General features: G+C 45.6%; 1 protein-coding gene across 1 annotated transcript in view; it reads right to left on the reverse strand.

Annotated features, from left to right (window-relative positions):
- The window catches only part of SMC2 (structural maintenance of chromosomes 2), a 95,493-nt gene that overhangs the window by 26,705 nt on the left and 51,648 nt on the right, over positions 1-17,140 (reverse strand). The window contains exons 10-14 of the mRNA XM_089551867.1: positions 15,619-15,757; positions 14,650-14,796; positions 11,741-11,945; positions 9,482-9,617; positions 4,395-4,519 (exon numbers count right to left, since the gene is read on the reverse strand). Coding sequence (XP_089407993.1) covers positions 4,395-4,519; positions 9,482-9,617; positions 11,741-11,945; positions 14,650-14,796; positions 15,619-15,757 — 752 coding nt within the window. The remainder of the gene's footprint in view (positions 1-4,394; positions 4,520-9,481; positions 9,618-11,740; positions 11,946-14,649; positions 14,797-15,618; positions 15,758-17,140) is intronic.

Raw genomic sequence — 17,140 nt, forward strand, 5'->3', positions numbered from 1 at the left:
GTCCAATTATTATGTGAGTAAATACTGTAATATAGATCCCCTTCTTTAGTGTGCACTGTCATTGCACAGCACAAGAGCACCCTTGCATTGCACCTCCATCAAAACGCGGCCACCACAGCCGGGATTCGATCCCCCAACCTTGGAATCAGCAGCCGAGTGCCACAGCCACTAAGTGACCGTAGCGGGTCTTCCTTCGTAAAACACTAATGTAAATTGACATACGGAATTTGCCTACCCGGCAAATAATTCGTAACAGATTTCTTCTCATGCTGTTTCAGTTTGAACAGCCAAACGATGGCAACCATAAAAAAAATTGCGCCTCTCCCGTAACCGAGAGTAGAGTAAGCATGAAATGTTTACGGGCCTAACACAGGCTCCATTGCTCGGCTTAAGCAGCTGTGACGGTGGCGGCATTGAAATCCAGGACGATGCAGAAGCGGACACGACGAGACGCAGGCCTGACAAGACTGTATATGCAGCGCGTTCGAATACTCCGCGAGCGTGTATACATCTGCCTGCCAGAGGGGGAAAGGGCTTGAAGGCCCTGTGGCCGGTCTTTTACATGCATGAGTGTGGGACCGCAGCGCCATCCTTGGGGAGGGAGCGAAAGTTTTACGCTGAAAGCCCTTCTCGCCCTGGAGCTCCCCTTTTTCTCTAAGCGGCCTTCTCTCAAAGCCCCTAACAGATCACGTATGACAACGAAGTGTAATGTGGCATGTATGTGCTTTTTCCACGCGTTATTAGAAATCGGAAATTATAATTCCGTGCATTATCAAATGCACAGCTCGACTGATATCTTGATAAACATTGAGAAGACACTGGCAGCAGTTATTTTTTGTGACTCGTTTGGAGAGCAACCGGCGCTTGTATGCCGGTCCCGTAGGAGGGCTTAGAGAGTCTCGTTGAATCTCGTTAAGTCTCGTACGGTGCCCGGATGTTCTCGTTTCAGAGCCCGGATGAGTGGAATTCAGTGCCCGGATGCTGGCTCTCGGTCTCGGCGTGACGTCACCACACAGCCGACAACGGGAGCTAAAAGCATTTCATGCTTAAAAAAAACTGCAGTAAAATCGCTGTGTCATCGTTTCGATCCACCCCAACTGTTATGCCATCCTGCCTGAAAGCCGAAATGGACGTGAAACGAAGAAGTGATTACACTGCAGTTTTCCTTGCAGCGCAGCTGTTAATGGCCCACTTGCCGTTCGAGCGGCGTCAGCGATGGTGGCGTAGCAGATCACGTGCACCGTGCTACCTTTGTTGCATATAACTGGTGTGAGGGGTCGGCCCTGATCATGCAACTATCCTGTACACATAGACTGCACCTTGCACATTGTGCAACCTTCTTTATGATCTGGTAGCACATGCGGTCACAAGACACTGCCATGAGCTTTGATACGCCTCTCAGATGCTCGGTGCGAGTCAGTGTAGGACTTAGCAGCAGTTCTAAGGAAAGGCACAGCAGCAGCCACACAGTGGGAGGAAATAAAGGAAGTAGTGAGAGGGGGCATGATAACAATGCTTGGTAACGCATAATAATTACAGGGCACCCGTTTTAAACTCGCAGGATGATTACGATACTCGAATCGTGACCATATATTCGTCACCGAGTTTTTCTTCTAAGAACCATTAAGGAATGGAATATGCTACCAAACTCTGTCGTCACCTCACAATCACTTGGGGAAATTTTAGATAAGCTGCACGATGTTTTATCGTCTACATAAAATATATGCCAGAGTTTTATTTTTTGTATAAGTGGTGAACACTTTATGTACTGAATTTTGTGCCCGTTTCAATGTTTGTGTCATTGCTGTTTTTTATACCTCATTATCCACTCCTGTTACAGCCCGTAATCAGTGCTGACAGTATAAATAAATGAATGAAACCTGTGCTAAAGAGTAGTGCTGAAGTTGACAAGATCCAGCTTTGAAAGCCACTCCAATACTTCCCCTTGCATTAAAAAAAAGAACAGAACAAAGACCAAAATTTCTTCATCCAAATGCAGAAATCCCCCACAAAAATCTGCACCGTAAAAACGCATAACCAAGCATTGTAATTGTGTCGTGGGTTCTTTTATGCCTCGTGTGACCTGACGTCCACTCTGAAGTCACAGCCGTCATTCAGCTATGAATACCGAAGCAACGTGAAAGAAATTCACCTACAAAACACCTGCCAGTCGCAGGCACACAAATTCCACGTAGTGATCCATGCGGAACCAAAGGAACACAGGACACTGAAGCCCCAAGAAGACAATGACGCTTAAAGGGGCCCAGAAACACAATCTTAGTTGACTGTTTTGCCTGTTGATCGCATACAGTGAGTTAAAATGGTGCTATTAGCGTCGGTAATACCGCGTACATTCCGTTTTTTAATATTTTAATGTCCTCCCAAAAACAACTTCATGGCTCTGATGGTGTCGCCACACAGTGGCGGGTTTTTAGCAGCGGATATGACATCACCTGGCGCGAGCTTGATGATTGTACAAACAGTAAATATACAGTAAAAGCTCGTTAATTCGAACTTCACGGGACCGGGAAAAAAGTTCGAATTATCCGATGTTCGAATTATCGAATGGCCGCGAAAAAACCGGCAAGAACCATTTGCATTACGGTATATGTAGGGTATTTACTCGCGTAAGGAACCCACTCACATAATGACCCCCCCCCCCCCCCTTCCCCCCCCCCCCCCCCCCCAATTTTTGCGTAAGAATCTGAAAAAAAAAAAGCGTCAGTCGTTAACGCTTCCTTCCGTTTGGCACCGTCACGGCCCATCACGGCCCACAACGCATTTCTTGGTCGCGCGCCAAGATGCTGCGCAGCGATAAAATCACATCGCTGGGCAGTATCTTGGCGCGCCGCCAAGAAATGCGTTGTGGGCGATAAAATCACATCGCTGGGCAGTATCTTGGCGCGCCGCCAAGAAATGCGTTGTGGGCTTATCGTTGCGCAGCATCTTGGCGCGCGGCCAAGAAATGCGTTGTGGGCCGTGACGGTGCCAAACTTAACGGCTGACGCTTTTTTTTTTTTTTTTTTTCAGATTCTTAGGCCGGGGGGGGGGGGGGGGTTAGCTCCAGCAAGGGGGAAGCGAACTTGGGCAGAGTGCCAGCGCTTGTTCGGTTGTGCAAGCCTCGTTTTCAGTATGTTCGCCTTATGTGCCATGGGCGATTGGGGCGGACGCCGTCTACTGCCACTCAAAAGCCGGCGTCTTGTTCGCGCTGAGCGCGTGCTTCCGTTGGCGTCCGATGGGTGGAAGCATGGACGACACTCGCAAAGAAAAAAAAAACTTTTTTCGCTGGTAATTTGTAGCGCCGGTCCGAAGTCATAGCCTTCATGGGCGTTGGCTGGGACCGCGCTGACAGTGCTTATCCGTATTTTCGAATTAACAGGGCTCGAATTAACGAGTATTTAGATGCGAGTTCCAGAGGTTGCGCGGAAAAGAGGGTAGGCAGCCAGCGCGGTCGCCAACCCCTCCCTACCCTCCGGTGCCGCCGGTCACCGCGCCGGTGATGGTGCCATTTAAGTTTTACCCACTTTTCCAAGGTTTTATCTAGTTCCATCTTCTGTCCCCGTTTAGGACGTACGCAGCTAACTATGCGGAGGAGGTGCTTTTTTTTTTTTGGCCACATGCTGTGTGCCAAGCCGCCCAGACGCGGTGGCGCGTAGTTCGAATTATCCGTAACGGAACCGACTCGCTTTCGAATTAACGGACTTTTTATACACAGATCTCTATGGAGCTTGGCCGGACCAAGTAGTGTAGTTCGAATTATCCGAAAATTCGAATTATCGAGTTTTGAATTAACGAGCTTTCACTGTACTGCAAATTATGTGAATAAATAGAGAAACATTTTGTCACCTGTCTGCGTTTTATATTAGATCAACAAAAGCAACTTGTTAGTCTTAGATAAAAGCCCTGCAAAGCAAGTAAAATAAAAATACACCACCAGGGGCGCTCTGGCATGGAAACGACGCTGCCAGTCTCAGCAAGAACGAGTTACAGAGAGCAGGCAACCATGGAGTGCAAACTTCCGCGACGTGCTCTGGCAGGCTGTTTTGATTGGTTGCGCCAGGTGCCGTCATCGGGAGAGCGAAACAGGAGTGGGAAGCCCCGCCAAAATCTAGTTGAGGGCAGCGTTTTGTTTGCTTGTATTTTGAAATTTCTTCACAGAATAACTCCCGTTCCTGTGCATCGATTCCTGTCATTCTTTTTAAGTCAGCATCTGTGTGACCTAAAGAACCCACCTGAAGTATAGCCGGTATCCCCCCAAGCAGTGTTTCGCAGCCCCTTTAAGACGCAACAGCCTTCAAAAAGTACATTTTTCACGTGACAGTAGAACAGTGTCAGATCTTTTTTGACACAGCTTCAGCGCCTACAAGGAATGAGTGCGTGCACGTGTGACCCACCGATGGCCTTCTGGAGGGCCTCGTACTCCTGCAGCAGCTGGTGGTGGGTGCTCTGCTGAAGCCGAGTCTTCAGCTGCTCCAGCTCGGTCTCCTTCAGGTCAGACTCCTCCTTCAGCCGGTTGTACCTGCACGCACACACCAGTCCAACAATGTCACTGGTGCAGGCACTCTTTTACTTATTTACGCCCTCATGGCCTACAGCACTGCATAGGGAAGGGGAGTGGGTAACGCAATGCATTAGGTACAGCTGCCCATAGAAGTTTTCGGAACACTTAAACTATAGAAAGGCTTAAGGGAGGACGAGGGTCTTAAAAATGACCTTTTTATTTGTGGTTAGAATCTCATGAAATTTTGCACACAGATGCGTTTTTCTCTTCTGATTTCAAAAATGTAGTCCTAATTGAGCTGCTGGTCCTAGATCAGAAGTTATCTTAAATTCTAGAGTGTAATTAGGTAATTTCTTATGCAGCTTTAATGAACTTTTTCATTGCATTTTGTTGATTTTAATTACATGAATTGATAGCCAGTGAACTCCCATACACGATGAAATTTTACTTTTTTTTTGTTTAGGCCAAGTATAAATAGCAATTTACAATTAGCTTAATGAGTTGCAGTGTAAGATACTGTGACCTCTTACTCTCAACATAGTATATCAGGATGACATGCCTTTCGAGAGAAACGAAGAATGTCACCGGGTATGGGAACTCTCTGGCTATCAATTTATGTGCCTAAAACCAACAAATTGCAATGAGAAAGTTCATTAAAGCTGCGTAAGAAATTACCTAATTACATTCTAGAATTTGTGAGATTTAAGGCCACCAGCTCAATTATGATTGCATATTTGGAATCAGAAGAGAAGAACGCATCTGTGTGCAAAATTTCATGAGATTCTAGCCATAAATAAAAAAAAGTTAGTTTTAAGACCCTCGTCCCCCCTTAAGGTTCTGGCTGTCTAAGCATGCAGGCAGGAAATGAAGGGTGTGCCCTGCATTTTCATACCTTCATGACTGGCATGCAGCAACATTCAGAAACAGGTAGCGAGGAAATTCAGTTTCTTTCATGACTTCCGTATTTTAAAAATATTTGAGGGCTCATGTACATCGTACCTATGCAATCTCAGCTTCAGACAAAAGGGTAACAAACAATCGTGTGTTCACAAAGACAGGAATAAAAGGATGCATAGTTTGGTCTAAATATTGGTTTGGTTTGGTTTATTATGGTTTAACATCCCAAAGCGACTCAGGCCATGAGGGATGCCGTAGTGAAGGGCTCCGGAAATTTCGAACACCTGGGGTTCTTTAACGTGCACCGACATCGCACAGAACATGGGCCTCTAGAATTTCGCCTCCATCGAAATTCAACCACCGCGGCCAGGATCGAACCCACGTCTTATGGGTCAACAGCCGAACACCATAACCACTGAGCCACCGCGGCGGCCTGGTCCAAATATTTTGATATATGTTAATTTATTATACGAGCAAGTATATTATGTATACCCCTGTCGCAATTCGCACTTTAAAATGCTGTTGAGTCGAGAGCCTTACACATTCGCAATCGGTACTAAAACCCTAAGGAGTTATGCCACTGGTATACGGCGCATTCGATTGCCATCGAGAGTTTCCATCATCTCACACTAAGGCATTGAGGCACTACCGTCTCAGCGAATAATTCTGCAAACATACTAGCAACCAGCTTACGAGTTTAAACTAAAGGTTAAAAACAAAATGTTTATTCATTACAGTAATATGCCAACGAACTTCGTTGCCTTTGACAAGCTATAATAGCATTCATGCACTTTTGAAGAAGCCAGCATTGGTTGTTTTTGTACAGCCGGCAACAATGTTAGCAATGCTTGACTGGCCTTTGAGTCAATAGACTATCGGTTCGAGGGCCTTCAAAATGGCTGTACGACTGGGGTATTAAGGGGGAAGCTGGTCTTAGAAAGAATATTTTTGTTAATGCAGTCACAGTAATGGAATCTTCAAGAAACATGTATTTTTGTGTGCTGATTCCAAATATGCAATTTAATTTTATGTAAAACAAGTCCTTGTGGACTTATATGTAATTTAACTTTTTGCCGAGAGCTTTCAATATATTTTGCTGCTGGAAACTTGCTAGGACGCATGCCCTTGGCTTCTCTTGACATCAAACTATGCAATAAGGGCAAAATCCACCCATCATAGAAGTTGAGTTACAGGGTTCTGAATTTACCCATCATAGAAGTTCAGTTACAGGGTTTTGAATTTGCCACTTCAAAAACGGGAAGAAACTGATGATTTCAAAGTCCTATAACTCGCCTTCTATAGTAGGCAGGATGATAATTTTACCCTTATTGCACAGCTTGATGTCAAGAGAAACCAATGGCATGCAGTCTAACAAGTTCCCTGCAGTAGAATTCCTTTCAAACTCTCGGCAAAAGTTACCTAACGTATTGCACAAGTGCACAAAGACTTGTACATAAAATTACATTACATATTTGGAATCAGCACGCAAAAATGCATGTTCCCTGAAGGTTTCATAGTTGTGACTTCATTAATAAAAATTTATTTCTAAGACCCTCTTCCGCCGGGGACATGGGTCGTAGAGCATTTTTTTTTATTTACAGACCAAATGCAGTGAAACTGCACAGACTTATTCAGTTTTTTTCTGCTGATTTAAAAATATGCAATTTGTTTACCGTATTTACTCGCATAATTTGCGCACTTTTTTTCCAAAAATTAAGGCTTCAAAAAGGGGGTGCGCAAATTACGCGAAAATTTCGCAAACATGCCTTAAAAACTCACCCGCAAAAAGGACATAACACGCAATATAATCTAAAAAAGTGAGGCATCATATACAAGCAAAACACTTTCCTTTATTCACATACTTTGTCTAGTCGGAGTCGTTGCTAGATAAATTGGATTCCGAGCCACGGCTGACATCGTCGCGGCCGTCGTCACCATCGTCGCTGGCGTCCCAAATCGCGTCGTCCTCTGTTCCGTCAAGCGCATTCGACAGGCCAGTTTTTTTGAGGCTGTGCTCCACAATGTTGAGAGAGACCCTGTCCCACGCTGCCAGAATACATTCGCAGACCGTCTCCAAAGGAGGCCTCTTCATTCTCCCAGTCGGAGTGAGACCGTGTTCTCCGCTGGCCATCCACTCGACGTAGAACTTCCGCACGTTGTCTTTGAACGGCTTATTGATAGAAACATCCAACGGCTGCAGGACTGATGTTAGGCCGCCTGGGATGACAGCCAGGTTGGTCTTCATCTCCTTTAACTTTTCTTTCACACTGTCGACTAGATGGCCCTTGAAGCTATCAAGGACCAACATCGATGGCAGCCGCAAAAGAGCGCCTGGTCGCTTCCCCCACACAGTGTCCAGCCAGTCGAGCATTAATGCCTCATTCATCCACCCTTTTTCGTGGACACGAACATGGATGCGTCCTTTCACTTTCAATTTTGGCATCGTCTTTCGCTTGAATATCACGAAGGGTGGTAGTTTGCGACCGTCAGCAGTCACTGCCAGCATTACGGTGCACCGTTGCTTTTCGCTGCCGGTTGTTTTTATGGCAACAGACGAAACTCCCTTTTCGCTCACCGTGATGTTGGGTGGCATGTCGAATGTCAGCGGCGTCTCGTCAGCGTTCCCGATCTGGGACATTATGAAACATTCCGTCCTGCGAAGCGCTATCACGAAACGGTGAAATGCCACCACTTTTTCTTCGTAGTCAGCAGGCAAACGCTGGCAGAGAGTTGTCCTCCGTCTCAGAGACAGGTGGTGGTGTCTCATAAAACGGGTCACCCACCCCCTGCTTGCTTTGAACGTCGGAGCTGGGATCCCTTCCTCACGTGCGATTTTCCTTGCCTGGAACTGCAGCATCTCGCACGACACTGCTATCCCGGAAGCCCGATGCTCGCGAACGTAACGCACGAGCTCTTCTTCAACGGTGGGGAATTTACCTTTCTTAGGTCCCCGAAATGCTCTCCTTCCCGGGCTTGCATTTACTAGCTCTGCCTTCTGTTTCCGCCAGTACCGCACGTGGCTTTCATTAAGCTTGTACTGCCTGGCAGCGGCACGATTTCCATTTTCTTCGGCAAATTCAATCACCTGGAGTTTAAATTTCGCCGGATAGTTGTGGTAGCCCATTGCAACCGAAGAACCGTACGTCGAACCACTACGCACAAAGCCGAGCCACCAACCACAAAGAGATAGACGCGCCAGACGCACAATGAGCACTACTGCGTCGCGGCTTCGCGTTGGCTGGGATTGCTTTGGCTTGGCTTGCTTTGGCTTGACCTTGGCAGTGCGCCGCATCGATGCGGTCTGCTTGTGCGTTCCCGCGTGCATGCTGGCGTCTTCGCGCAATCGCGCAAAGAAGTGCGCAAAATATGCGGTTAAAAGTTTTTTTTTATAAATCCGGGTAATAAGTTACGGGTGCGCAAATTACGCAAGGGCGCAAATTATGCGAGTAAATACGGTATTTCTAGGCCATTTAGTTCCTGAGATATTAATATATATCATGCCATTGTTCTGCTCAAACAATAGAAAAAAAATTGGCCACCAGAAATTTAATTTTAATATGTGGGTAGATAGTACAATGTGTGAGGGATGCAATGCTGGAAGCAGTTTTCAGTTTTTTGTCCGTGTGGCCAAATGGGCTTAATAGTTAGTTTTCCAGTGAGTTAACCAGACATACAGTGCCAGAAAACACACGACACACATGAAACTAACTATAAGCCCATTTGTCCACACGCACAAAAAACTGAAAACTGCTTCCAGCGTTGCATCCCTCACACATTGTAGTATCTACCCACACATTAAAATTAAATTTCTGGTGGCCCATTTTCTTTCTATTGTTTCAGCAGACAATGGCATGGTATATATTAATATCTCAGGAACTAATTGGCCTAGAAATAAACAAATTGCATATTGCATATTTGAAATCAGCAGAAAAAACTTAATACGTCTGGGTAGTTTCATTGTATTTGGTCTGTAAATAAAAAAAATGCTCTGAGACGCATGTCCCCCCTTAAATGAGTGAACATGCGGCTGTCGCTTTTGGTGCGACACAGACAGACCAGCTATGGCAAACAGGTGCTACTTACTTAAGAGCCACGGCTTGGATCCCACCGAGCTCCTTGGAGATGTCGGCATAGGCCTGCTCTCGAGACGCCAGCTCCGTGCGGTCCTTCTGGATCTGGGCGACCAGCTCCAGCGTGCTGGGACCCTTGGGCTGGGCTCCTGCACAAGTCGAGACAGAGCGGAGAACGGGGGGTTCAATGATGCAGTCTGTGTAGGAGGATGGGGGTTACAAAAAAGCCCCTTTGCCATAGTGGCTGCTTCTGTTCCTAACCTGGGTTATGAAGAAACCTTCAGTCAGCTTGGAGCACTTTTTTTCGGTTCCCCGGGCTCTTACATCCATGCACCCCCACCTTATTTTGGGCTGACAACACCGCAGTTGCTGACAGTAGAATGTTTCGCTACACAGCCAGTTGTTGCAGCGAATTAAACTGGGGCATTTTTGTTTTTTCTGAGGAGCTGCATATGTCAACATGTTCTTTCCTAAAAGTATGTTAGCAGGAAGAAACAGAAGTCAAGCCTGTGCTTGTGTTAACCTGTGCTAACCTATGCTAACCTGTGCTAACCTATGGTAACCTGTGCTAGCCTATGGTAACCTATGCTAACATGTGCTAACCTATGGTAACGTGTGCTAGCCTATGGTAACCTATGGTAACCTGTGCTAACCTATGCTAACCTGTGATAACCTATGGTAGCCTGTGCTAACCTATGCTAACCTGTGTGAACCTATGTTAACCTGTGCTAACCTATTGTAACCTGCGCTAACCTATTCTAATCTATGGTAACCTATGGTAACCTGTGCGAACCTATGGTAACCTATGTTAACCTATGTTAACCTATGCTAACCTATGGTAACCTATGCTAACCTATGGTAACCTGTGCTAACCTATGGTAACCTGTGCTAACCTGCGCTAAACAGTGCTAACCTATGCTAACCTGTGCGTGCTCAAACATTACCAAGGTTACATCTGCCTGCAGCTTTCATCCAATAGCATCGGGGTCCTGTAAACTTTAAATTTAGACTGTCAGCTGTTGTGGCACTACCCTTACTAAATTTAAACGTTTGGTCAGTGTGATGAAGTTTGCAATGGAGGAAAAGAAAGGCACTACTCCTGCATGTGCTGGCATACAGACTGACTAGTTTTTTTTTTCCTTTTTTTCAGTATCCCTCTGTCCAAACTCAGGAATGCCGGCAGCAAGAACAAGAAATCAGCAATTTGTGCATCACAAAATCGTTTGATGTAAAAATGTTTTTCAGTACTTACGACCCAGTTAACGAGGGTTTACTGTAAAAAAGAAAAAAAAATGCGATTACTGTACTTCCCTGGAAAAATGTGGCCCCATTTTTTTTTTTTTAAATCACTACCCAGACTACAGGGTCAAGTAGGATTATGCAAACCGCAGACAGGCCAAGGTTCAAAAACAGCTAAAAACACAGAAAAGAGACAACTGCGTGCAAAAGATTCTGAGATAAGGCCGATAAGGTAATAAACAAAGAGCCCCACTGTACCAACCAAGCTGGCTAGGACAAAGGCTAAACACTGTATTTACCAAAACACAACGTGATCACGATTGAAATGAGAGGGTTGAATTTACGATAGCCTTAAATCTGCATAGACACTAAATTCTTAAAAGTCAGTGTTGTTGCTTCTAAAGTTCTGCACAGGCGTTATAGCCATGAAAATGAACTCTAAAAGCGAGAGCACAACATTACTAGTGCAAGCCTTTTTTGACCCTCAGTTTCAACTTCAGTGCTGGTTAATGCCAGCGCTTGGCTTGTATGCGACATCACATACAACCCACTCCAGCACCAGTGGTCAAGTAGGCTTAGAAATCTCTGACAAGAGAAAAAGTTCATCCACTGTAAGGTTGCACATCCTTCGATGTTGACATCCGTGCGGGGATATACGTGTCAAAATTTATACCGAAAAACTCTTATACATTACGTGACATTCCACTCAATTTCTTCAACTGAAACTTACTGAATGGCACCCTCATAACAATTCTCAGGAAGCAAATTACACAGGAACCTCGTTAATTTGAATTCACTGAGTCCAAACTGGCCAGTATAGTGCTTGAACTGACTGGCCCCATCAGTATAAAGTGCACTAAAAAGGCTTAACCTCATTCCAACTCATCTAAAATTAAATTTTTCCCCGCTTCGAGTCTGCATTGTAGTGGTCCCACTGTGTCGAAATTTGCATTGTAGTGGTCCCACTGTGTCGAAATTTCTTGTCTCCACTGCTTTAGGCATTTCGCGCTCGAAGAGGGATGCAATTTCACACCTCCGGAGATGACGCCAGAAGGGTCGAAGGACGCTCCGTCAAACGACACGGTCCGCTTCTGCACGCCGTGGTCGAACGCCACGATGCGGGCGTCGTCGATCTTGGTCGTGACCAGCGTGGTGCCGAACACGAACTTCATGGCGGGTTCCAGGTGCTTGGGGTAGTCGACGAGCGACAGCGCGGAGAACACGTTGTCGCGGCCAACCTGCGGGGCAACACCCAGGCCTTGAGAATTGTCCTTTCTGTGTATTTTAACGCTAGTAATACAGTCAAGCCCACTTATAACAATATTCAAGTGCCATGGAAATACCATTGTTATAACAGAGTTGTGCCGAAAAAAAAGAAAAGATGACTAAAGTCAGAGCATTTATTGACAGTAAATACCCGGAGGGGTTTGACTGTTCTAATGCCTGTAAAAGCTCGTTAATTTGAACCTCAAGGGACCGGAAAAATGTTCACTGTTCACCGATGACCAAAGCACTGCTATCATTGCACCGGCGGGAGCTTCGTGCACCTCCACGTCACAGGAATCAAGCCGGTTTTCCAGAAGTGATTCTTACAGCAAATTCGAGAAGCATGCAGAACCAAGGGTGCGGGGAGAGCTGACAGGAGAAAAACAGCACTGGCTGCATGCACGTGCACTGAAGACTGATTGGGAGTACGCATGGCGGGCGTAGCCAATGCAGCAATGCAGCAGCTCGCCTGACACAATGATGCCTGCCTTGAGACACGTGAAATTTGTGAAGTGGGGACTGTGAGGAAGTTAGCGAAGAACAGGGGAAGATGAGACAATGTATGCATTGCCGCTGCCAGCCATAGCTCAGAGCGTAAAAAGAAAGAAAAACGCATCTGTGCATTTTTTTCTGCGAGCAGCGCACCCCTCCGAAACGTTAATAATGGACTGCTCCGCCAAGGCTCCCTACCATGCTCCCCACTTTCTTCTTTGCATGGGCCTTTTGCTCAGGGGAACGCATCCGTCGTTTCTCCTGCCTGTGTCATTGCGACACGCAAGCATTCTCGGCGCGCCCGGTGGCGGTGTGTGGTCACAGGTTCTTTTGCTTTCGTGGCATCGCTGTGCCAGCTCAGTCCAATGGTCGGCCGCACACGCACGGGCTTTTGTGTTGTAAGCATGGTTTTGCTGGTGTGGTTGTAGCATTTCTTTTCTTTTTCTGTAATGGTTGATACTCAATTACCAGATTTAATTGTTATAACCAATAATGTGCCTTGACAACATTGTTATAAGCAGTTTATTTTACCATAGAACACATGGTAAGCTGACGGTGCCGCGACTGACCATTGTTATATCCAATATATTGTTATAACCGGTATTGTTATGAGTGGGCCTGACTTTACACCGTAGTCTGTGAATCAAAGGCACCAGCTAGCCCAACTTTATTTCTTAATCATGCACACAGACCTGCCGAGCTGAGACACTGTTTCACTAAACTCCTTCAATGCATCTCTTTCTCAATGGCCCCTGCTGTATTCTTTCCAAGTTCATATAGCCATTCTTTCCTTGGCCAGTGAGCACACACTAGCATGTTGCATGCCCTCAAGGTCACTGAAAAGACTTTTTTTTTTTCTAACAGTTTGCAAGTCTGGTATATAGAGAATGTTACTGCAGCTACTTTGAGAATCATTATCTCGATTTAAACACAGTACATCATCACAGCAAGGTCAGAAGGCCCCACATTCAACCATCTTCATTACAGTTAGGTAAACTCTGAACTCAGTCATACTCTTGTTAAGCATCTTTGTAACACATCCTCCCTTCACATTGTTCAACATGCCGCTCACACTACAGACTCCAACGAAGAACACTTCCACCATCCCAGCCATCCCTATCAAGAACGGATGCCATGGCATGGTGCCAGCTCCACATGAACTTCTTCCTAAACCTCCATCAATTTATTTTTTATCTTGCATTACTATAATGAGATGCCTTTTGATTCTGAGAGAAGAAACTGGTGTGCGGCGAAAGTAGTTACCGTGAAAGCAATGCTAGTGCGCGCATGTACGCCGAACCTGCTCGCTCCCCTATTACTTCGCCCCTCGTGCAAAGCCTTGCCTTTTGCAACGGTACTCTGAACCAGTAACAGATTCCTATTGATGCACACGTGCCCATTTCTTTTCCTTGTTGGTGCATTCACCAAAGTACACGCATTCGTACCCAGCTGACTGTCTCCTGGGACTAAAGTAAATGACGTGAAGGATGTAGTTCAACACACCAAAAAGTTGGGCTAGTTTGATGCCGTTCGTGATGACGATCTTCTTTCTGAGTCTTTGTAACGTTTGCGCCCACTCATTCGTCATGATATGAAGCATGCCATGTTGCACATCAGTCATGTACGAATGCAGAGCAGCCACTTGTAATTAAGACACAGCTCATGGCACACTCAGCTCGTCTGTCTTGGTAGGTGTGATCATGTCACCACGTGCCCGATCGAGTCGCAGATTCAATGTTGCACATAAGGCCTTTGCTTCTTGCTGTCAATCGACATTACTGGGAAAGAGAGCTGACTGATGTAAAGAGTGCAAGTCTGGAAACAGGAAATAATCAGCCACATTCAGTGGCATCCGAGTACCACAAGTTTAGATGAATAGGAAAATCACGTCTCCGTTTATTGACAGTTCCCGGCTCTTCAAAACATTAGTTCTAAAAGTACAAAAAACGGCACCGGGAATGAAACTGCAGACACTCGACAAGCTATTTGAAGTCCCGAGTATTCACGGCCTTCTACGACTACAACCGAGGTCAAGGAATATTGTAAATGACCCTGACAACATGTCTTTTCCAACAAGTACTCCTTGTCGGAGCAGCACAACTAACAACTAAGCAGTAAGGCTGCTGAAAGTTCCTGTCTCTGCTCAGTGCGGAAAGGGGGGGGGGGGGGGGGGGGAGGACCTACCAGACTCTGGGCCTTCCGCAGCACCTGAGGCTCGACGTCGCGCCCAGTGATTTTGTTCAGCGGGATGATGGTCACACGACGCTTCAGCCGGCCATTCTTCAGCAGCAGCTTGCCGGTCTCCTCGTTGTCGACCACAATGTTGAACAACTGCGTTGCAAGTATGACGAAAGATCTTCGACCCTAACCAGCAGCAACATCTACGTCCTACATATAATAATACTAAGACTAAGTCAGGACAGTAATCCAAACCAACTATTCATGACTGCCTTGCAGCTTGTCTCACTCAACTTGACTCTAAAGAAAAGCTAGCTAAATTTGGTCTAGCCTTTTAGTCCTACTGCTGCCCGGAGACAAATGATTGCCGTATTCACTCGTACAATGATTGATATGCTCAAAGTCTGTACAGTAAGACCTCGTTAAAACGTACCCGCTCAAAACAGTAGTTTCGTTTTAATAGTAAAGTCAAATCCCCAACAAGGCACTCACTGAACTCGCCGCTTACCCGTGTACATGCTCGTGGTATGGCGTAGCGGAGAGTGCAAAATATGCAAGTGAAAGCTTTTTGTTTTTTTTTCTAAATCTGGGTAAAAAGCTGGGTGTGTGCAAATGATGCACGGGCACAAATTATGAGAGTAAATACGGTATCTAGTTTCACGGGGTGAGGGCAGGTATGTATCGACATATCTGAAGCCAATTTTATTTACAGTACATATTGCACGCTGTGACCTTCAGTTTTTTTTTTTTTTTTAAATATGTTCGAGAAATCTGTGCATCGCCTTTTTGAAGCCTCAATTTGCAGGAAAGAGGTGTGAAAGTTATGCGAGTAAATATGGTAAGTGGGCGATCTTATGCCATTTTGGTTAAGCCGTACTACCGTTCAGTACATACTTTTTCCGAGCTCTGGCCAACTACAGTTTGACGAGATGAAAAAAAAAAATCGGAGGTGCCTTAAAAAAGACACACACGCACCTTGCCACCTGCAGCCATCTCCAGAGCGCGTGTCGCCCGCTGGTCCTTGACCGTGAAGAGGTCGCAGACGAGACCGTACACTTTCCGCCGGTCAAAGTTGCGCACGGGGTCTGTGTATTGGAAAGACAGGTGCTGGTTCCTGCGGCAGAAATAATTACAAGGCTCAAATTAGCCAAGCTATCCCGGTAGACAGCTGAGTGCCTCTGAAAATGCATTCAGAAAAAACAAAATCCTGTCAGTTAAAACAAGCATCCCAACTTTCCGCTCGCAGACATAGCAACAAACAGGATACCGCAACCAGTCAATTCTTCCTTTCTGTTCAGTTTTTATTCTTTCCTAGTACAAATGATCACTGGGGAAACTGCCAGCCCTGAGAGATTTCGATATCAAACAGCGGCTGAGCATTACCAGTCAAGCTAAGCATGCCTCAGACAGAAGAGCCCTGCAGGAAACTGCTTTTAATATACAGTAGGACTCCGAATATGCATTCCCCATTCATGTGACGACCCACATTTTTAGACGATTTGACGGGATAATGCATTTAAAGCCTCGATTATAAAACAGAAGATTATGTGCGCCCTGCAGATTTTTAATGCGACACCTCTTGCTGACATTGCTGTGCGGGGAAGTTACCCTAACTGGTGTTTGGCACTGTTTTTTTTTTTTGCGGCCTCTGCAATCGCCACGAAGTGGTTTGAAACTGCGCTGAAACTTCGAAAAAGGTCCCTCCCAGTTTCCATCATTTCATTGCTTAAATTTGAGATTCTCAAGTGAGAGCTTTCGGCGAAGTTCTATATTACCAATTTCGTTTATATCGAACTATTTCAAGATTTCTTACCTGTTTGCTATAACAAGATTTAACTAAGCGAAGAACGAAAGCTTGGAAGTAAATTGTTGAGTAGCCATCGTTGAATATTTTGCAAACCAAATGAATTTTGGTCCTCAAAGTGTAGGCAGCAATTGGGTAAATAATTATTCCTTTGTAACTCCAACCAAGCCAAAATTTGAAGATCTTGTCCCAAAAGTTCATGGAAATGACGACAAGCTTCTTATTGCAAAAAGAATTGTAGTTCTAACTGCCTTATAAGCCGAGATATTGAGGTAGCAAAACAGTACGAAGTAAAGAATTTCTGTTTTGAGAAAATCGCAAAGTAAGGATATTACACCCTAACTCCTATCCCCACGATGGAAACAGTCTGAACAATGTACCTTTCAGTACAGTTCCAAATATCCAGCTTACTATCGTATAGAAAGTGGTAGTTAAGTTCTTAATGACCATGTAAGCCTGGTAAGACAACACCCAGTATATACAATGCTAAACCACTTCAGCTTTCAAAGAGATGCCTTCGTGCGCAACCTGCCAGCTCAGAAACACCAGGCAAGCAATCGACTAATTTCTTGCGCACGGTAACATGAGAGCATGAGTTTCCAGCATACGAGGGGGTACCCAAAAGAAACCGGACTAAATTTTTTGGTCGGCAAAGCTTCTGTGGTACCGCGTTTTGCCACTAGGAGCGCATAG

Source organism: Amblyomma mixtum, chromosome 1 (assembly GCF_055824585.1).
Source record: "Amblyomma mixtum isolate Tamu chromosome 1, ASM5582458v1, whole genome shotgun sequence".
NCBI classification, from domain to species: domain Eukaryota; kingdom Metazoa; phylum Arthropoda; class Arachnida; order Ixodida; family Ixodidae; genus Amblyomma; species Amblyomma mixtum.